The following is a 22,470-nucleotide window of genomic DNA, read 5'->3' on the forward strand; positions in this document are numbered from 1 at the left end:
CCCTCTGATTGGGCGATCCGCGACCAGTCAGAGCCGGCCGTTTCCGGTATCAGGTTTGGTCGAGCTCGCAAAGTGGACGTGTCATTCGCGCGAGGCCGCGCGCCTGCCCACGTCGAGGAGTCCCAGCGGAACAAGAGCGACCCCTGGAACTATTGCCTGATGGGATTCCGGAGGTTTGAAACTGGGCAGCTGTCAATCAAACAGTCTCAGCTGCAGTGACAAGGAGGGACTGGGAACATCCACAGATAGGAGCTAACATTGACTGTTCAAATGCCTTTGGGACAGACTAACAGAGCCAGGGAGTAGAAACCGAATGGTAGGAGAGAAAGGATCAGAGGGGCCTTGGTGGTGTATCACCCTAGATCCTCAAAGGCAGTGGGACTGGTAGATAAGGTGATTAAGAAACTGCAAGAGTACAGAGGATATGGTGCACCTATGTATAAGACTGAGTCGAAGAGTGTGTTGCTGGAAAAACTCAGCCGGTCAAGAGGCATCTGAGGAGCAGGAGAATCGACGTCTCAGGCATAAGCTCTTCATCAGGAATGAAGGGGTGGTCCAAGGGATGGGAACTGGGGGAAGGTAGGTGGGAATGTGGTAGGTACTCCTGCTCTTCGCATGCTACCTGACCATCTGTGCCTTTTCAGCACCACACTCTTCTGCTCTGATCTCCAGCATCCGCAGTAGTCACTTCCTTCCAGTTGATTAAAAACTTATTGCAAAGCCTGTTCCAAGTTCTTCTCCTCCCTCTTCAAGGATTTCAGGAGTCTCTCTCACTGCAACCCCCCCCCCCCCCCCCCCACACACACACACACACACACAAACACATACATATATAGCAAGGACAGCTACAAAGTGGATCCCACCAGGATGAGAGGTACAGGGTTATGAAAGATGTAGATAGGTAGAAACATTTCACCTTAATAGAGGGGTCAATAACCAGTGGGCTGTTTTAAAGGTAAGGAGCAGGAGGTTTTAAGATTAGAGGGGATTCATTTGAGGGACATCAGTTGATTTCTTTAAAAATTAATGTAGCATCACCCGTAATCGTTGTGCCATTCCAGAGAAAATTCTCTCATTGAAGACTATGATGGAAACCTTGCCCAGACCTTCCATTGCATTTTTCCATAGCTGCCCAATAGACTTGAGAATCTGAGTAATAATACTTGACTCACCAGCACATTACATACGTACACACTTAGAGCAGGGATTACATGCTTTGATTTCCTGAACCTGCTCTGTTATTCAATGAAATTATAAAACCTCAAATCCACATCCCCCATCTCTCAGAATCACAGTGTTTGCTGCAAGAGGAGGATTTTCAGCCTGCCATGTCTACACTTACTCCTCAAATAAATACGAGCTAGCGCCAGTGTCCCCACCATAGCCTTGCACATTATTTCAATCCAAATAATCATCCAGTGCCCCCCATGTGCCTCCTTTGAACTTACCTTGACTACATTTTCCAGCAGTTCATTCCATACCTTAACTGTTCGCGGTGTGAAAATGTTGCTTCTTGCATCAGATTTGCTCTTTTTGAAAACCACTTTAAATCTGTGCTCACTGGTTCTTGACAGTTTATCCCTATCAAGCCTGCTCATAATTTTGAAACCTTCTATCAGATCTTCCTCTCGTCTTCTCTCTAAGGCCAACAGTCCCAACTTTTACAATCTGTCCTCATAACCGAAGTTTCTCATCCCAGGAACCATTCTTGAAAATTGCTTCAGTACTCATTCCAATGCATTCATATCCTTCCTACAATGAGGTGCCCAGATCTGTATTTAGGGTTCCAGCTGAGATCTAATAATTGTTATAAAAGTTCAACATCACCTCCTTGCTCTTGTACTCTATGCCCCTTTTAATAAAGCCGAGGTGACTGCATGCTCTACTTCCTGCTCTTTCTACCTATTCTACCACCTATAGTGATCTATACACATATACACCCAAATCCCTCTGCTCCTGCTCCTGCCCCCCCCCCCCCCCCAACCTTGGAATTGTAATTCCATTTATAATGTCTTTCAATATTCTTTATACAAAATACATGACTTCACACTTCTCTGCATTGAATACCACCTATCTGCCCACACTACCAAATTTTTTATGTCACAGAATCCCCAAAGTGTAGAAGTAGGCCATTCAGCCCATTGAGTCCACACCTACGCTTGAAAGAGCATCCCACCCAGGCCCATCCCCCCCATCCCTGTAGCCCTACATTTCTCATGGCTAACTCACCCAATGTGCACATCCCTGGACACTATGGGCAACTTAGCATGGCCAATCCTTCTAATGTCTTTGGACTGTGGGAGGAAACCCACGCAGACACAGGAAGAATGTGCAAACTCCATATTGAGTCACTCAAAACTGGAATCGAACCTGGGTCCCTGACACGGAGGCAGCAGTGCTAACCACCATGACCATCATTGCCTAAATATATGCCTTTTTAAAAAAAAAATACAATCTTTAAGATGCTTAGTTTACCATGGATGGTGGGTTTCCCTTTTGATTTTTGTGTGTTGGATTGCGACTAGTGTATTCTGAAACATCCCCTTAAATATCTGCCATTGTATCTCAATTGACTTACCCCTGAACCTAATTTGCCAGTCACCTTGAGCTATCTCTGTTAGAAGGCAGTGAAAGCCAGGTCATTGAGTATATTTAAGACTGAGATAAATAGGTTCTTGAGTATCAAGGGGATCAAGGGTTACGGGAAGAAAGCAGGAGAATGGGAAACTTATCAGCCGTAACTGAATGGTGGAGCAGACTCGATGGGCTGAATAGCCTAATTTCTGCTCCTATGTCTTATAATCATCCTAATCTAAATTTAAAATGAACCCACTTTTCTCTCCCTCAAACTGAATGTAAAATTCAATTTGAACACTGCTACCAAGGGGCATCTTCACTGTGAAATAATTAATACTACATTGTTACACAATACCAGGTGTGGTATAGGCTGTGTAGCTCCAGAACATGCTGTTCTAAGAAACCAATTCAAAACTGAATTCATCTAAGTTACTTTTGCCTGTCTGACGTTTTCAGTAGACTAACATCTATGATTATTATCAGAGCTTTCTAACAAACTCCCATTGCTCTTTCCTTTATCACTATGTTCTCACATACAGCTATTATAATCATACAATCCCCACAGTATGGAAACAGACCATTAGGCCCAGCAAGTGCGCCCCCCCCCAAAGACTAACCCACCCAGACCCATTCCCCTATCCTATTACTCTAACATTTACCCTGACTAATGCACCTAACCTACACATCTCTGAATACTATTGGCAGTTTAGCATGGCCAATTCACTTAACCTGCACATCTTTGGATTATGGGAGGAAACCCACACAGACATGGGGAGAATGTTTAAACTCCACACAGTCACCAGAGGCTGGAATCAAACCTGGATACCTGGTGCCATGAGGTAGTAGTGCCAACCACTGAGCCATTATGCTGCCCATATGGGTCATTTACATCACACCCACAAGGAATTTGACTTTATCATTTCTCATGTCTACCAGGTCATATCTACATTGATTTCCTGAACTTCATTCATCCCTCTCCAACGTAGTAATAATGAATGAAGAGTAATCATTTTAATAACATCATGTCCTTTCTAATTGTCATGCATCCTTCATTATTTAGATTTGAAGCTATATAATCCCACCACCATGTTTCTGTAATGGTAATTATTTTCATTGGTACTATCTATTCATCTGTTGTATTTCAAGTTATGCTCAGTTACAGAACTTTTAGGTTTGTCCTTTCTGTATTCTGTTGCCATATTTGCTGTTGTAATGTGAATATCATTTCCCATATTAACATTTTTTTCTTGTGATGTGCTGGTGTGATTTAGAATTGTACTGATGTCCAGAAATAGTTATAGTTTAAAATTGTCTTTAATTTGTAAGTTGCAAATGATTAAATCAGTATTTTTACTTATTTTAATAATGGCTGTTGGTGGGTGTATGAAACTTTCACTATTTGCTCACCTGTGCTATGAAAAATAAATTGCAGTTCAATTGCAGATGTTAACATTTCAAAATTGAGCTGTATCTGAAAAGTGTCGTGTGCTGTGCAATACTCTGGTGAACTACTGGTTGCCACAATTTATGTCACAGTTATTCTGGGATAATAAATTGATTGCTAGTTTCCCTTTCATGGCTGGCTGTAGTTAATACCAAGGTGGCAATATTGCAATTCACCTTCTGTACTAAGCTTCCTCAGTGCCTTATTCAGAAAGCGTTGCTCCAACTTGTACAAGTGCTTTTATTTTCACATTAAATGGCGTGTATACTGACATATATCAAATACATTTTGAGCTCCATTTTTATATCATCCTCAGTCTGCAACAGGGGCTGAGGACAAAGTCCTTATTACAAAAGCACACAATGTGTCAAACACAACTTTTAAAATTACTTTGTATAAGTTCACAAAACATAGCACATTGAGTAAGACCTTGTTCTTTTTAAAAAGAGAAAGTTGAACAGCTCAAGCTTGCTGTAGTTTGAAAACAACATGCTTTATATGAAATCTGAAAATGCACATTAAAATACAGTCAAATACACTAATCGTCCTTCATATAAAAAGGGGCAAAAGCAGCTTGATCTGAAATTTATGGACATTGTCCATCAGCACCCTCTACCTAGAAGTAATATTTTATCTCCCTTTTTTGGTTTGTTACAGGAAGTTGTACCATTTAAAATATTTGTTGAAGAGGGTGGCTCCCTGTATAATCAGTGAGTTAATACTGCGTGTTGTCCAATAGATTCAAACCAATTAAGGAGTCCCAGGTCACAGCCCAGGCTGTGTCGAGTTCGCTGATCTCAGCCTGAGTAAAAGTTGGAGCACAATAATTAATGGTCAGTGATTCCTAACGTGATGAATGTTAGCATTCTTGTTGGCATTTTGGAGTTACGCTCCAAAGTTAAACCTCATGCTTATATGCTCACACTGAGCCTGACTGGACTAACCTTGGGGAGTGGGTAGGATCATGTGAAGAGAAAGCCTGCAATGTCCATCTCTCTGCAATTCACACAGATTTCAGTAGTGAGGCAACATTTTCACTTATCAAGACAGCTGCAATCTCTCTTTGCTGCAGACCAGTAGAAATGTAATGGTACATCACAAAACAGGGTATTGCAATGCCTTGCGAGCTTTCTGAATGGTATCTGCAATAGGGAAAGATAGCCTTCTCATCTAAACAGGACTTTACACATAGGAGCCCTGTAAAATGAGCAGTAGTTAGATTGCTAGCATCAGAAAAATAGAAACAATCCCAGATTTGACTAAATATTAACTGGCCACAGAGTCTGAAGTGGAAGAGGAAAATCTGTTTGCAGCTTTTCTGCATCTCCAGGTGAATCGATTGAAAAGCTACATTAAATGTCATAATGTCTATAGGCTGTAATCCCTGAACCAAAGGGAATATTTCAAAGGGAATTCATAGTTCAGACAACATTATGGACTGAACTACACCTCACAGTGGGGGAGCACCATGAATTAAGTGCTTAAAGCATGTATTTTAAGCTGAGAAAAGGAGCAGAGGGATAGTAATAACCCAATGACTGCTGGAGATGTGAAGACACATAACTGGCAGGTTAATAATTCACATGAACCACAATATTGATAGTTTTACCAAGTACACAAGTCACACAAAATACAATAGAAACATGAATTATGACCATGATCATGTTAAGGTCGGTTTTCTGTGAGGCAGACACAACACAGCTTGAAACAACTCAAAGTGAAAGAAGCATTCGATGCTTTTGCTCTTTATAGCACTAAGTACCACTATGTTATAGATCCAGGTGAATACCATCTACAGTACACGGAGGTGACTACTGCCATGACTCCTGCTGTATCCTTTAATATAAAAGGAAGGTCATTCAATGGGGTAAGTATCCTCAAATGGGGCTGGGACAATGAAGTCTGATAGTATTTAAGAGTGTCTCAGTTTGCAATCAGGTAAAATTGTGCCAAATGTGTATAAAATTCAACATTTTCAACTCTTTAAAAAAAATGTTCCAGTTATGATCAGGATTGGAGCTGGATGCAGGATTCCAGATAGAGCTCTGGTAATTTAAGTCTCTGTGCTAGTGAACTGTACCACAAGATAAGTAGAGTATCCAAATCTTCTTTGAAAATGGATTTTAGTGTTTAATTTAACCATTAACTATATTGTTTAAATATAACATTCCAGAAGCACTGAAGAGTCAAAGTAAAATTAATTTCAAGCAAACATTATGATCACATCCTGGACCAGACAGTTCCCAAGTGAATGTCTCTTCTGAATTCACTGCTAAATATATATAATTTAGATTTTTTTTAGATTAGATTAGATTAGATTAGATTACTTACAGTGTGGAAACAGGCCCTTCGGCCCAACAAGTCCACACCGCCCCGCCGAAGCGTAACCCACCCATACCCCTACATCTACATTTACCCCTTACCTAACACTATGGGCAATTTAGCATGGCCAATTCACCTGGCCTGCACATCTTTGGACTGTGGGAGGAAACCGGAGCACCCGGAGGAAACCCACGCAGACACGGGGAGAACGTGCAAACTCCATAGTTGGAGTAAGTAAACACAAATCAGATAAAGAACTGTACTAGCTGTTTCTCTTGATTTTATGGAAACAAACTTCGAAATGTTCGATTTGGAGTTTTATTGCTTTAAATCTAAAGGCAGGGACTTTGCGCATTAAGTGCGGCTTGTTTGAATTAATTATCTACTTGACAGCCCAAACATTTTGGTTTCAAACTTTTCTGTACAAGTTGCTGAAATCTAATTTAAAAACAAAGACTTGAAATGGCAGATTATAGGTACATTTAATTTGTATGGGGTGGGGTATGTGTGCTATTTGATGTGATACACAGACTAACACAGAGGGAGAGGAGACCAATATGGTCAATCCCTGTTCAGTGTTGAATGACCAGGTGGCAGTGGGAGTTCTAAAACTGCCTCAGCCCTGGATTATCAAAGGGGGAGGGCCAATGCAGAGGATAATGAGAAACATTAGTAGGGCTAACACACCTGATTGCTCTCCAGTGATTCCTGCTCAAAGCAGGTCACCAATAGGCATCAGATTAACACCTTCATCCAGGTAGTGCTCTGGGAAATTTTACGAGTGTTCTAAACGACGGGAAAGAAGAACAAAACAGAATTTTAACCCTTTGGTCTCAGTGCAAGTGCTAATTGCAGTGCCAGTTGCTCAACTTTTGCTTTTCTTATTCCATTGTTCCACGTTTGGTTTAAAAACATAATTTTCCCAATTTGATTTTAGTTTAACCTGACACATTGCACTCATCACTGCTGGTTCAAATGGTCTCAAATGTGTGTTAATTTGACAGTAACTATGCCCAGAAACCTGCTTGTTTCTTACTCCCTTTTGTAAATTAATAAATGTTAGTTACATCAGTCTCCTTAATTTACAGAACCTTTAAATGCAAATAAACCTACCTTCAGCCTGCACGATAATTGTGGATAGATTTCTAACAGAATTATTGACTAAAGACAGGGTTTCAGGTGCCATCTCTTTCAATTGATATGTCAATAACTTGATGGAAGAAACAGCTTCACAGCATTAAAGTGACCCATTTAGATTAGATTCCCTACAGTGTGGGAACAGGCCCTTTGGGCCAACTCCGAAGAGTAACCTCCCTCCCTCTGACTAATGCACCTAACATTATGTTTAGTACGGGCCAATTCACCTGACCTGCACATCTTTGGACTGTGGGAGGAAACCCACGCAGAATCCGGAGGAAACCCACGCAGACACGGGAAGAATGTGCAAACTCCACACAGTCAGTCGCCCGAGGCTGGAATCGAACCTGGGACCCTCGTGCTGCGAGGCAGCAGCGCTAACCACTGAGCCACCATGCGACCCATATGGGTCACCATTTCAGCACTTGGTTGAATGCCAACGTCAAGTCAATAAATGCATTGTATAATACAACATACATAACTGCAAGCAGTCTGTTGCCAGGGTACTGCTAATACTCAGAGATATAACCTCCAACAGCTCAGATTTCTTTTGAATCAGAATTTCTTTGTTACAGAAATTAGTATCAATTAATGAATGGATGTCGAAGAAAAAAATTACAGACTGGAATCTAAGGGAGCAGTTCAGGTGGCTCACAAGAATAGTAATGAATATCTAGGATTGAATCATGAAGTGGCATTTAATAAAAGGGTTTCTAGAGAAGTGCCATTGAAAAACGAACAATACGACAACCTGAGGAAATTGCACGACACGCGAGAGGGAAGGGAGGTGTGTGTATACGGACGAGAGAATGTCAGTGAGCAACAGAATACAATGAAAAGGGTCCTTGTAGTCCTATATTTCAGCTTGCATTTTAGACACTGTCAAGAGATCAATACAACACAACTTACTTATAAAGAGAATGTTATACCCCACTCAGAAACAAAGTGCAGCAATTCCACAAGTGGAAATTGCAACTTGTGCAGAACATTAACAATTGGTCCAGCTCAATATTTCATGGGCTGTGGTATCTCAATACTAACAGTCAAACATGTGCTGAGAGACTTTGAAAGTACTTCCTCAATATTTTATAAATCCGATAAAAGTGATATTCCTGGATGGTCAGCATCCTGATGGTATTTGAGAGAGATGTATGTCATTTTTTGTGTCTGTGCATACATAGGGACACAGGAGCAGGAGTAAGCCATTCAGTCACTCAAGCCTTTTGCAGAGAAGCTGGTTCTATGCACTCAAGGTCAAGAAATCTTACCAAGATTCATGTTCAAAGCTAATTAATCAGTGTGGTGCAGCAATAGATCCAAATCGACATCAAAAATAAACATCAGTAAATAATGGAGAACAGTGCATGTTATCTTGGTACAGGATACTCTGTTTTCTCTTTCTGAAATTTAAGGTCTACTGGTTTTAAAATGTTGCTTCATGTAAGTAATTTTTGATAAAGTTAGGGACACAGTTTGGTTCCATAGTTCTTATAACTTACCTTCTACGGTATACTAATTGTGAACAGGCATGATCAGATATCCCAAAGTGGATTAAAAAAGTCTCGTTCACACATAAACACATTGGTTTCTCATTTTATGGTGCATATACTCAAAATGGGACTGCTTGTGGTATTGGAAAGTTCCACTTCAGGGCGGGCGGGGCGGGCGGGGTGGGGGCTGCAGCTCTCCTCCTTATTACCATCATTTCCCATTATAGGGACCCAGTGGCTAAAGGAGGGTTACATAGTCAAGATAACAGGAGTCTGCTGAACCGAGTGAATACCATCGAGGAGAAAGTGAGGACTGCAGATGCTGGAGATCAGAGCTGAAACATGTGTTGCTGGAAAAGCGCAGCAGGTCAGGCAGCATCCAAGGAGCAGGAGTAAGCCATTCAGTCACTCAAGCTTTTTGCAGAGAAGCTGGTTCTACGCACTTAAGGTCGAGAAATCTTACCAAGATTCATGTTCAAAGCTAATTAATCAGTGTGGTGCAGCAATAGATCCAAATCGACCTAAAGAACCTAAACCTAAAGAAGTGCTTATGCCCGAAACGTCGATTCTCCTGCTCCTTCGTTGCTGCCTGACCTGCTGCGCTTTTCCAGCAACACATGTTTCAGCTAGTGAATAGCACCGACTACAGTAGATCATGAGATATGCTTTTTTATAGATGCACAAAGTTATTGATAAGTTTAAAAGTTTGCTCAACTACATTAATCACATTTCAAGATTGCAGAATTTTAAATACCTTTTATCAACCAGTTGAAATGAAGTGGAGCTCCTTCAGTACACCACAGGAAGTTGTTTTGACTAGTCTTGGTTACAAGAAACATGGCAAACATTGCAGCTCTAGAGGCATCTCACCAGACAGAAGCTGCAAGGCTCAATAGAGGATGGAGATAAGTGAAAGAAACATGAGCAGTGTGGGCTTCTCAGCCTGGTAAGGAACAGATGTGAATTGTGATCCTGAGTAATGACTATCTAGAACACAATCTCAAATTAAAAATTGTGACAGGAGGTTCAGAGGCAAATGTGTGACTCATGCCAGAATTTCTGCTTCACAAGGTGAAGTCACAGCATCAGAGTATGGGTCGAACACTGGGGATGAAAACTCTGGAAAAGTCTTAAAATGAGACAAAGCTGGCTCCTTCAGGATGGATGAATGCCTTTGGAATATCTTGTGACCTCTGTATCCAGTGAAGTTTAAGCAGTTGTCAGTGTGAACAGAATAGTGCAACAACACCCCCTCACCCCACCTGGTCCAGCCATACATAAAATCATAAGAATCAAATAGCACGGAAACAGACCCTATGTCCAACTCGTCCAAGCCAACCAACCCAACTTCAGATCTTACAGGTAAAAGGAGAACAGTCTGCTCCATTGTATGTCATGGTAGAGTTACTAACTGTTCCTGACTACTGGTCAACATGACTGACACTGACCCAGAAACTTTCACGATTGAGTGGTTTTTTTTTAGTCATACTTTTTTCCATCATAAACATGCATTCTTCCAATTTTGGAAGCCATATGTAACCCCCCACCAATGACATTCTGTACAGAAGGAAGCAACAGTCAGTTCTCTTTCCTCACCTGTCAGAATCCCATCTCTCAGCAATAAGGGAACACCACACTCCGAACTGTTGGAACTGGTCACACGTTGAGAAGACTTGAAAGCTAATACATTCTGTACGGCTATTACAGAAGTAACCTAGACATGTATCAACGAGTTTAATATAACCTTCGATCTGGCCAAAGACAAAATACGGTCAACAGTAAAACTAAGGCAAAGTGAGACTACCTTAAAGGGGTTTGGCCAGATTGGGCTGGGATGGAAAAGGAGAGGGTTGAGCAGCAAGAAACAGCAAGGAGTAAAGAACTTAAATAAACCATAAAATTTGGACAGGACCAAAACGTGATCTTACCAAATGGATGACAGATCAGAAGATGGTTGGGTTTGACCTTTCATTTGCCAGTCATTGTGCTGACCTACAATTTGCTGTTACAGTATTCACACAACTCAACTTTTGTTCATGGAGTATCAGCCAACCATTTAGCCACATATCTGAAATGCAAGTATCGTCAGTTCTGCTATAACTAGTGTTTTTTCAAAGCAAATGGACTATAATGTGATTGAAGAATTTAGACTGTTATTTGTAGATTGCGACCTTTCCTTACCTGTCTTGGCTATAACGTGATTCAGACCCCATTATTTTAGATGGTGCAGCTATGGCACAATTTCTTTATAACGTGAGACTGCACGAGGATGGAACCAATGCATTACATCAGAACGGACTGTGGTATGAACACGGTCAATACAGGCTCAGTGATTCCTAACATATGAAAAAAACACATTGGGCTTGGGACAGTCTAAATCAGAGCACATTTTTATGAGAATCGAGTTCAAATGTCAGTCTTTAAGGAATAAAATTTTGTAAATTCCACACTGCAGTACTCCATCCCTCTTCAAAAAGAACCACTGAATTAAAAAAAATCAGGTTTCTTCATTAACTCAATGGGATCACAAATACACTTAACCATAATTATTAGTTTTAATATTGAACCAGAACTAGAAAGTTACCATTTTCATTATGAAATCCCTGATGGTTATCTGGAGTGAGACTAATACTGACACAAGCATGGTTACATGTTCACAACCTTGCACACCTTTCCTCTCACCCTGACCCCCTCAAAACAACAGAGAAACACATTATGTTCTGTAAGTCACACACTTGGCACAAATGTATACAAATGTAACATTCAGGCACAAGTCAGCTAACATTTGCAACAACTTCTCTCTCACTCACATGCATTCTATAAAACGCTTTATACATAAAAGTGTACCACTTGAAAATCAGATGAAAGTTCAAGTCTTCTACTTCCCAGTTTGCTAACACGTAGGTGAATTGCACAAGAATTCAGAGAGGTGGGGTGTTGGACAGGTGAAAGGCAGGTCTGGAATCCATGTTCAGAAACACGCGAAGTGTGGCTGCTCATTAACAAAGTCTCCAGTAGAACAGTCTTGCCTTCTTGAGCTGTGGATCATTTGTGAGAACCCTATGCAAAGGGAGGGGGGCAAGAGCATTATACCCTCAACTGAAATTTACTGCTGTGTCGTAGATCGTTGTTTGGCAGGGGATGAATGAGGAGATGGCAGATGCTCAGATGACCCTGTTGTTGTCATGGCAGATTGGATATGAACCGTCTTGTGAAAGAGTTTATTGCTGAGCATGATCACAAAGGAGAAGAGGTGGAGCTGGAAATGACTGGAAGAGAAATTGAAATAACAATCAAAGTTGTGTCTGTTTTAATTTCAAATAGCATCATTCCAGTTCCTATTATGATGGAAACATTTCTCAAGTCCTATTCCCCTTGCTTTGAAATTTCAAGTCGTGATTGTCTGGTATTAATTCCTGCTTTCAATCAAGTGTGATGTGCAGAATTCCTGACTAACAAAGCTCATCTTCACCTTTTTAAAAATGTTATATCTTCTTCATTTTGCTGTATTAATAATATTTGGGACATGAGCATTCCTGCATTTTAAGATTTCACACTGCATTCAATCTGGTGTAAGATGTTACATGAAATTTAGACAAATAAATGTGACTGTGCAACAGAAAACCCTTGATTTTTGATACTGTATGCTTTATAGTAATTCCTGTTTGATTGTAGTTTGTGAGGCTAGCCAGTTCTTCAAATACATTCATAAATTCACCACTTTGAAATTAAAAAAATTCCAATTCTCCCCACACGTCTAGGGGATCGTTTGTCCTTTGCCTGCAGGATAGAAGTATGACGGACAATCAACATAGCAGACAGGAAGGAAGTCTGCTGAGAGTTTTGATGTGCAGTCCTGCAGCTAATGGATGCTAGCCTGTGGCTGCAATTCTGGCTGGTGTTGTGGGAGGCTTCAGCTGTTGGCACTGGGGAAATTGGGCAAGTAACTTTGCTGGGTTACCTGTGTGTACCTACTTCAGGGGGGATAATCAGGAGAACTGGTTGTGTCCTGGCAACAAGTTGCCATCCACCATGAAGCAACAATGAATGGTTTGCAGTCTCTCACTTTGGGAAATGGTTGGAACTGTTCAAACGTCATTCATGGAGGGTCCATACACATCAGCTGGGGCTGGGGTTCTATACTGTGCTCCAGAACTGAATAAATCTAATTGAAGTTGCTTGTCATCCCATCCCTCCCCGAGTTTTATGCTTTTATAGTTGGGAAAAAGGTTGAAACATCAATTCTGAAGGACAACATCACCAACTCTGGGATATGTCATGGAGAAAGAGAAGTCTTTCATTCTCAGTGCAGCATCAAAAACCTCAGTTCTCCCTGCATTGTGCTGACAACTGATGCTATGTTGTCAAACCTGAGAGTTGGTACCAACACTCTTCCCATTTTCCAAACAATTAAAAAAAAATTCATGTGAAGTGGGCATTGCTAGCAAGGCCAACACTTGCTGCCTATTCCTCAATGTCCTCAAGAGGGTGGGCAGTGAGCTGCCTTCTTGAACTTCTGCAATCTGCAGAAATGGAGGAGCAAGAGTAGGCCATTCAGCTGCTCCACCATTCGAGATTATGGCTGATGATCTATCTCAATGCCCTATCCCCTTATCCCCGTCTGGGGCAAACACAGTGGCTCAGTGATTAGCACTGTTGCCTCTCAGCGCCAGGGACCCAGGTTCAATTCCCACCTTGGGCGACTGTCTGCATGGAGTTTCCACATTCTCCCTCTACCTGTGTGGGCTTCCACCACGTGCTCCAGTTTCTTCCCACAGTCCAAAGATGTGCAGGTCAGGTAGATTGACCATGACAAATTGCCCATAGTGTACAGGGATGTGCAAGCTAGGTGGATTAGCCATGGGAAATGCAGGGTTACAGGGATAGGGTAGGGAATGGATTTGGTTGGGATGCTCTTCAGAGGGTCGGTGCAGACTTAATGAACCAAATAGCCTGCTTCTACACTGTAGGGATTCTATGAAAACATAAATGTGTATTCAAACTCCAAAAGTTCCATGAAGTGGTATCAATTTGGTCTGACTGAGTAAAGTGAAGAGTGATTTTTAAGGGCAATAAAGGTCAACCATATTTGTGGGGGTCTGGAGTCAAATGTTTCCCTAATCAGGTAAGGATGGTAGATTTTCTTCCCTAAAGGATTTTAGTGAATCAATTGGATTTCTATAATTATAATTTCAACATGGTTTCATATCATACTTTCACTATACCAATAATGACTTTCAATTCAAGATTTGAGTTTAGAACCATAGAATTAATTCTGAAGGGCAATATCACCCATCTTTGGGAAACGTCAGGAGAAAGCTCTGTCCTCCACCCTCAATGCAACATCAAAAAATTCAGTTCTCCCTGGACTGTGTTGCCAATTAGTGTTATGTTGTCAAGCTTGTGAGCTGAAAGCTCGGAATGAGGCCATTTGGCCCACTGAATCTGCACCGGCCCTCTGAAGAGCATCCTATTCCCCAACCCTATTCCTGTAATCTCGCATTTCCCTCGGCCTGCACATCCCTGGACATTACGGACAATTTAGCTTGGCTAATCCACCTAAATTGCATATGTTTGGACTGTGGGAGGAAACTGGAGCATCTGGCAGAAACCCAGGCAGATTTTATTAATCAATTGAATTTAAATTCCACTATCTGCTGTCGTAGAATTTGAATCCATATCCCAGGTATTAATCTGGCTCTCTAGATTCCTACTCCACTGTCTCCTTGCTATTTTAGTGTTCCTTCTGTTGCGTTATGATGAAAATGGGAATTGAAATGTACTTACAATGATCTCAGTGGGGTCTTTGCTTCATTTGCACTTATTATAAATAGAGGAAAGAGAATGGAGAACAAACAGCCACTGCAAAACACAAAGAGGGACATTTTCTGTTACGAGGAGAAAGTGAGGACTGCAGATGCTGGAGATCAGAGTCGAGTGGAAAAACACAGGCAGTCAGGCAGCATCTGAAGAGCAGGAGAATTGACGTTTCGTTCATAAGCCCGTCATCAGGAATGCCCATCCTGGTGAAGGGCTTATGCCCAAAATGTCGATTCTCCTGCTCCTCAAATGCTGCCTGACCTGCTGTGCTTTTCAAACACCATACCCTTGACCCACATTTTCTGTTACAAAATGATCTTTCTAGCATCCTTTCCTGGGCAATAGCACATTTTATGCCAAGCTGAGGATTCTGGGTAATCCAAGATGGAGGATGGGAAATATTTCTGGCTGTACCAGCTGCTACCTTTTTGAGATACTTTCGATGTTAGAGGCGATTTCCTCGAATTCCAGGAGCAGCAATTACTGTTTTATATGCTGTTGCATTGTTTTGAAACTTTGGGAAAAAAAGGCCATAACAACAGTTTTAAAAGGGAGAAGAACAGACAAAGGAAGCACGTGGTGAGGTCAGTGCAGGAGAGAGGGAGAGAGAGAGAGAGAGAGAGAGAGAGAGAGAGAGAGAGAGAGAGAGAGAGAGAGAGAGAGAGAGAATGAACCTGCACAGTTATTACCTTTGCTGTTTGAATTCATGTAACAGTGGACATCGGAGTGCATCTGGGAAAATTAACAAACAGTGAAATTCACAACTAATCTTGGAGGAATTGTTTGGGTGAAGGTCACAACACAGAATCAGATAAGTGAATTCTTTTAAGTGTGTGGGTTCTTTCTTGATTATATGCTTTTGAGATATGTCTCTTGATTAAACGTAAGATATAAGCCATAGCTATTAATTTAACCTGGGGCAGTGTTTTATAGAGGAATAAGACGGTGTTATTTTCTGGGTCTGTAGATTGTGAAGGAGCAAAAATGGACTTTAGCAGAATGATATGCACTTCTTGTCAGATATGGGAGTTTAAAGAGAGTTTAAGGGTTACTGCGGATTATATCTGCAATAAATGCTGTTGGTTGCAAATCCTATCAAATCGAATGGATCGGTTGGAGAGACAGTTAGAGGCAATGAGGAATTTGCAACACAACAGTATGTGAGGCATGGCAGTTATAGGAAGGGTAAGAGAGGTAGGCAGCTAGTGCAGGAGTCTTCTGTGGCTATCCCCATTTCAAGCAAGTATGCTGTTTTGGAAAATGTAAGGGGTGATGGATTCACAGGGGAACGTACAACAAACAATCCAGTTTCTGGTGTTGAGACTGGCTCTAATGCAACGAGGGGTTTATCTGGTTCCAAGAGATCAGTTGTGTTAGGTGACTCTCTAGTCCGAGAGACAGACAGATGTTTCTGTGGCCAGTAACGAAAAATCAGAATGGTGTGTTGCTTTCCTAGTGGAAGGATTAAAGACATCTCAGAGAGGGTGCAGAATGTTCTTAAAGGGGAGGGGGGCCAGCAGGAGGTCATTGTGCACATTGGAACCAACGACATAGGAAGGGAAAAGGTTGAGACTCTGAAGGGAGATTACAGAGAGTTAGGCAGTAATTTAAAAAGGAGGTTCTCAAGGGTAGTAATATCTGGATTACTCCCGGTGTTATGAGCTAGTGAGGGCAGGAATAGGAGGATACAGCAGATGATTGCATGGCTGAGGAGCTGGCGTATGGGCGAAGGATTCACATTTTTTGGATCATTGGAATCTCTTTAGGAGTAGAAGTGACCTGTACAACAAGGACGGATTGCACCTGAATTGGAAGGGGTCTATTATACTGGCAGGGAGATTTGCTAGAAGAGGATTTAAACTATCAGTAGATGTAATCTATATGGACTTCAGTAAGGCATTCAACAAGGTTCCCCATGGGAGACTGATTAGCAAGGTTAGATATCATGGAATACAGGGAGAACTAGCCATTTGAATACAGAACTGGCTCAAAGGTAGAAGACAGAGGGTGGTGGCGGAGGGTTGTTTTTCAGCCTGGAGGCTTGTGACCAGTGGAGTGCCACAGGATCAGTACTGGTTCCTCTATTTTTTTTGTCATTTATATAATTGATGTGGATGCAAGCATAAGAGGTATGGTTAGTAAGTTTGCAGATGAAAGTAAATTGGAGGTGTGGGACAGCAAAGAAGGTTGCCTCAGATTACAATGGGATCTTCATCAGTTGGGCCAATGCGCTGAGAAGTGACAGATGAAATTTAATTCAGATAAATGTGAGGTACTGCATTTTGGGAAAGCAAATCTCAGCAGGACCTATACACTTAATGGTAAGGTCCTAGGGAGTGTTGCTGAACAAAGAGACCTTGGAGTGCAGGTCAATAGCTCCTTGAAAGTGGAGTCACAGGTAGATAGGATAGTGAAGAAGGCGCTTGGTATGCTTTCCGTTATTGGTCAGAGTATTGAGTACAGGAGTTGGGAAGTTATGTTGCGGCTGTACAGGAGAGTGGTTAGGCCACTGTTGGAATATTGCGTGCAATTCTGGTCTCCTTCCTATCGGAAAGATGTTGTGAAACTTGAAAGAGTTCAGAAAAGATTAACAAGCATGTTGCCAAGGTTGGAGGATTTGAGCTACAGGGAGAGGCTGAACAGGCTGGGGCTGTTTTCCCTGGAGCGTCAGAGGCTGAGGGGTGACCTTATAGAGATTTACAAAATTATGAGGGGGCATGGATAGGATAAATTGACAAAGTCTTTTCCCGGAGGTGGGGGAGTCCAGAACTAGAGGGCACAAGTTTAGGATGAGAGGGGATAGATATAAGAGAGACCTAAGGGGCAACTTTTTCACACAGAGGGTGGTACGTGTATGGAATGAGCTGCCAGAGGAAGTGGTGGAGGCTAGTACAATTGCAACATTTAAAAGGCATTTGGATAGGTATATGAATAGGAAGGGTTTGGAGGGATATGGGCCGGGTGCTGTCAGTTGGGACTAGATTGGGTTGGGATATCTGGTCGGCATGGTCGAATTGAACTGAAGGGTCTGTTTCCATGCTGTACATCTCTGACTATGACTCGGGTCCACAAACCAGTGTTTCCCAAACATTATCTCACTATGACTTCATTTTGACACTTGAAAATGATCAAACCTTTGAGTAAGAACTACCAGGGCGAGGAGAGGAGGACAGTGAGAGTGTGATCGCGGGCCTTACTGTAAGTGCAGGCTGTACGTGTTACAACAGTCAGAGCTCCATGTGGCCACAACTTGCAAGTGTCAGCTTGCAACCCACTCGGGGTCCTAGAGAAGGTGCAGAGGACGCTAACGTGAATATTTCCAACGATGGGTCAAATTGGTTGGAAGGTTAAGTTGGAGAAGCTGGTTGGTTTCCTAGGAAAAATGGGGTTTGGGGACAAGAGTTTGCGGGGAGATCTGGCAGAGGTGTATATGATTGTGAAAGATTTACATTATGTAAAGACATAAAAGCTCTTCTGATTTGCTCATGGCACAAGGATGAGGGAACACAGATATAGGCTCTTTCCCAAAAGATTCTTCAGGGAAGAGGAAAGTAAAAGCTTTATAATCTACTGGATAGTATTGCCTCTGATCTTTGCTGCCAGTGAGGGTGGTAGATGCTGAGATGATGAAAGATTTCAAAAGTAAATTGGATGAGCAAGTGGGCAAACTGAACTAAGCAGCCGATGAGGATAGAGCAGAAGGAAAGGGTCTAATTGGATTGCTCTGGAAGATTTACATAGACTTACTGTAGATCATAGAACAGTACAGGCCCTTCAGCCACTGCTGTTGTGCAGACCTTTTATCCCATTCGAAGAGCAAACTAACCTACATATCCTTCATTTTACTATCATCCATGTGCCTATCCAAGAGTCACTTAAATGTCCCTAACTCTACTACCACCACTGGCAGTGCATGCTACGTACCCACCACTCTGTGTATAAAGAATCCATCTCTGACATCTCCCTTAAACTTTCCTCCAATCACCGGAAAATTATGCCCCCATGTGATAGATATTTCTGCCCTGGGAAAAAGCTTTCGACTATCCACTCTATCTAAGCTTCTTATCATCTTGTACACTTCTATCAAGTCACCTCTCACCCTTCCTTGCTCCAATGAGAAGAAATTTTCTTCATTAGACATGCCCTCCAGTGCAGGCAGCATCCTGGTAAATCTCCTCTGCACCCTCTCTGAAGCTTCCACATCTTTCCTATAATGAGTCGACCGGAACTGAACACAATATTGCAAGTGTGGTCTAACCATGGCTCTATACAGCTACAGCATAACCTCGCAGCTCTTAAACTCAATCCCCCTCCTAATGAAAGCCAACACACTATAAGCTTTCTTAACAATCCTATCAACTTGGGTGTTAACATTGAGGGATCTATGGACATGGACCCCAAGATGCCTCTGTTCCTCCTCACTGCCAAGAATCCTGCCTTTAACCCTATATTCTGCATTCAAATTCGACCTTCCAAAACTTATCACTTCCCACTTCTCCAGGTTGAATATTTCCCAGCCCAGTTCTGCTAACTGTCAATGTCCCATTGCAAACTACCACAGCCCTCCAGACTATCCACCACTCTCCCAACCTTCACGTCATCAACAAACTTTACTAACCCACCCTTCCACTTCCTCATCCAAGTCATTTGCTCACAAAAAGCAAAGGTCTCAGAACAGATCCCTGTGGAACACCACTGGTCACCGAGCTCCAGGGTGAATACGTTCCATCTACTACCACCCTCTGCTTCTATGGTCCATCCAATTCTGTATCCAGACAACCAAATTTCCCTGTATCCCATGCCTCCTCACTTTCTGAATGAGCATATCATGGGGAACCTTATCAAACTCCTTGCTAAAATCCATGTACACCACATCCACTGCTCTACTTTTGAAGTGTTTTGTAACATCCTCAAAGAATTCAATAAGGCTTGTGAGGCATGATCTGCCCCTCTCAAAGCCACGCTGACTATCTCTAGTCAAACTATGGTTTTCCAAGTAATTATAAATCCTGTCTCTCCGAATCGTCTCCAGTAATTTGCCCACCACTGACGTAAGACCGACTGGTCTGTAATTCCCAGGGCTATTCCTATCCAAACAAAGACACACATGAGAATTCCTAGAAGCATGGCATTCCAACTGAAACTGTATCAACAAACACAGAGTTAGACCCCATCTACCACCCCTAGAAAAGGGGCAGCAAATGTCTTCACCGCAGAAAATGACATCACCAACCCAAAGAAACCCAAACATATAAATAGAAAGCAGGAATTTTCAGCACTGCTTCGCCTGAGGCCCACTGAAGATGTTGAGGTAAAAAACAATGACTGCAGATGCTGGAAACCAGAATCTGGATTAGTGGTACTGGAAGAGCACAGCAGTTCAGGCAGCATCCAAGGAACTTCGAAATCGACGTTTCGGGCAAAAGCCCTTCATCAGGAATAAAGGCAGTGAGCCTGAAGCGTGGAGAGATAAGCTAGAGGGTGGGGGTGGGGAGAAAGTAGCATAGAGTACAATGGGTGAGTGGGGGAGGGGATGAAGGTGATAGGTCAAGGAGGAGAGGGTGGAGTGGATAGGTGGAAAAGGAGATAGGCAGGTAGGACAAGTCCGGACAAGTCAAGGGGACAGTTACTGAGCTGGAAGTTTAGAACTAGGGTGAGGTGGGGGAAGGGGAAATGAGGAAACTGTTGAAGTCCACATTGATGCCCTGGGGTTGAAGTGTTCCGAGGCGGAATATGAGGCGTTCTTCCTCCAGGCGTCTGGTGGTGAGGGAGTGGCGGTGAAGGAGGCCCAGGACCTCCATGTCCTCGGCAGAGTGGGAGGGGGAGGGGGAGTTGAAATGTTGGGCCACAGGGTGGTGTGGTTGATTGGTGCGGGTGTCCCGGAGATGCTCCCTAAAGCGCTCTGAAGATGTTACCTAGTCAGGTAACAAAACGTCTGGAAATGAACCTTCAAGCTCAGCGAGCAAACTAACATCCAAAACTATTCTATTCCCTTTCTTGAACAAGGGAGTAACATTTGCCACCCTACAATCATCTGGCACTATTCCAGTGCACAGTGAGGATGCAAAGATCATTACCAAAGGTGCTGCAATCTCTTACCTCGCTTCCTGCAGTAACCGAGGTTATATCCCGTCTGGCCCAGGGGACGTCTCTATCCTTATGTTTTTCAAAATTTTCAGCAAATCCTCCTTCTTAACATTAACCTGTTCAAGCACATCAGCATGTTTCATGCTGTCCTCACAAACAACAAGGGCCCTCTCAGTAAAGAATACTGGACCAAAGTACTCTTAAGGGCCTCCCCTTCCTCTTCTGACTCCAGACACAAGTTCCCTCCACTATCCCTGATTGGCCCTACCCTCACTCTGGCCATCCTCTTTTTCCTCACACAAGTATAGAATGCCTAGAAGCTTTCCATAATCCCAGCCTCTAAAGCTTTCTAATGCCCCCTTCTAGCTCTCAAGTCCAGTCTTCAGTTCTTTCCTGGCTACCTCTACAGCCCTGTCTGATCCTTGCCTCCTCAAACTTAAGTAAGTTTCCTTCTTCCTCTTGACTAGATGTTCCACATCCCTTGTCAGCCAAGTTTCCTTCACCCTATATCCTTCCTTCCCTCAGTGCTGTATAGGTTTGTCGCACTATCAGCAAGTGCTCCCTAAACAACCTCCACATTTCTGTCATGCATTTTCCAGAGAATATCTGTTCCCAATTTAGGCACCCCAGTTTCTGCATAATAGCATTATAATTCCCCCTCCCCCAATTAAATACTTTCTCATACCATCTAATCCTATCCCTCTCCATGACTATAGTAAAGGTCAGGGAGTTGTGATCACTATCACCAAATTGCTCTCCCACCTGGCCTGGTTCATTGCCAAGCACCAAATCCAATATGGTCTCCCCTCTAGTCAGCCTATCTACATATTGAGTCAGGAATCCTTCTGGGACACACATGACAAAAACTGCTCCATTTGAACTCAGGAGACTCTAATCAATATCAGGGAAAGTAAAGTCACACATGACAACAACCCTGTTACTTCTGCACCTTTCCAAAATCTTCCTCCTAATCTGCTCTTCCATGTTGCCACTGGGGGAGTCTGTAGAAAACTCCCAATAAAGTGACTGCTCCTTTTCTGTTTCTGACTTCTACCCATACTGACTCAGTAGACAAACCCTCCTTGGTAACCTCCCTTTCTGCACCTGCGATATTATCCCTGATTAGCAATGCCACTCCCCCTCCTCTTTTACCTCCACCACCCCCCTTCCTTTTTAAACCCGGAACATTAGTACAGAACCTCGATTATCTGAACATGGTGGGCGGGGAGCATCTTATTCAGATAACTAATCCAATGTCTCTCCTCTGGGACTCAGCGTTTTCTGAAGTTTCCTTTTTCCTTTCTCTGCCTACCTTGCTCCCTCCCTCTGTCTCAGGGTTTGTTTCTGAGCAGACAGACACACACACACACACACAATGTAAGGGACCTGCAGCATTGCTGAAGCCTCTCCCTGCAGCTGCTTCAATTCAATGGGATTGACAGAGCGAGTGCTTGCTGAGTCCACTCTCCGTTCAGGAGACCAGGCAGCAGCACAGTTCCCCTCACAAATGCTGCGTACTTTCAACTCCCCACGTTTCCAGCCAGCGGATGGAGTGAAGCGGCCAGATGCCTCTTATCTCTTCCCCCCAATGGG

The 22,470-nt window shown here is 42.7% G+C and overlaps 1 protein-coding gene across 2 annotated transcripts in view; it reads right to left on the minus strand.

Moving 5' to 3' along the window:
• Positions 1-4,241: 4,241 nt before the first annotated feature.
• The window catches only part of ei24 (EI24 autophagy associated transmembrane protein), a 60,998-nt gene continuing 42,769 nt past the window's right edge, over positions 4,242-22,470 (minus strand). For both annotated transcript variants that reach the window (XM_072593067.1, XM_072593068.1), the window contains exons 10-11: positions 14,758-14,832; positions 4,242-12,239 (exon numbers count right to left, since the gene is read on the minus strand). In XM_072593067.1, the coding sequence (XP_072449168.1) occupies positions 12,077-12,239; positions 14,758-14,832 (238 nt within the window). In that variant the 3' untranslated portion in view covers positions 4,242-12,076. The remainder of the gene's footprint in view (positions 12,240-14,757; positions 14,833-22,470) is intronic.

Source organism: Chiloscyllium punctatum, chromosome 23, assembly GCF_047496795.1.
Source record: "Chiloscyllium punctatum isolate Juve2018m chromosome 23, sChiPun1.3, whole genome shotgun sequence".
Taxonomy (NCBI): domain Eukaryota; kingdom Metazoa; phylum Chordata; class Chondrichthyes; order Orectolobiformes; family Hemiscylliidae; genus Chiloscyllium; species Chiloscyllium punctatum.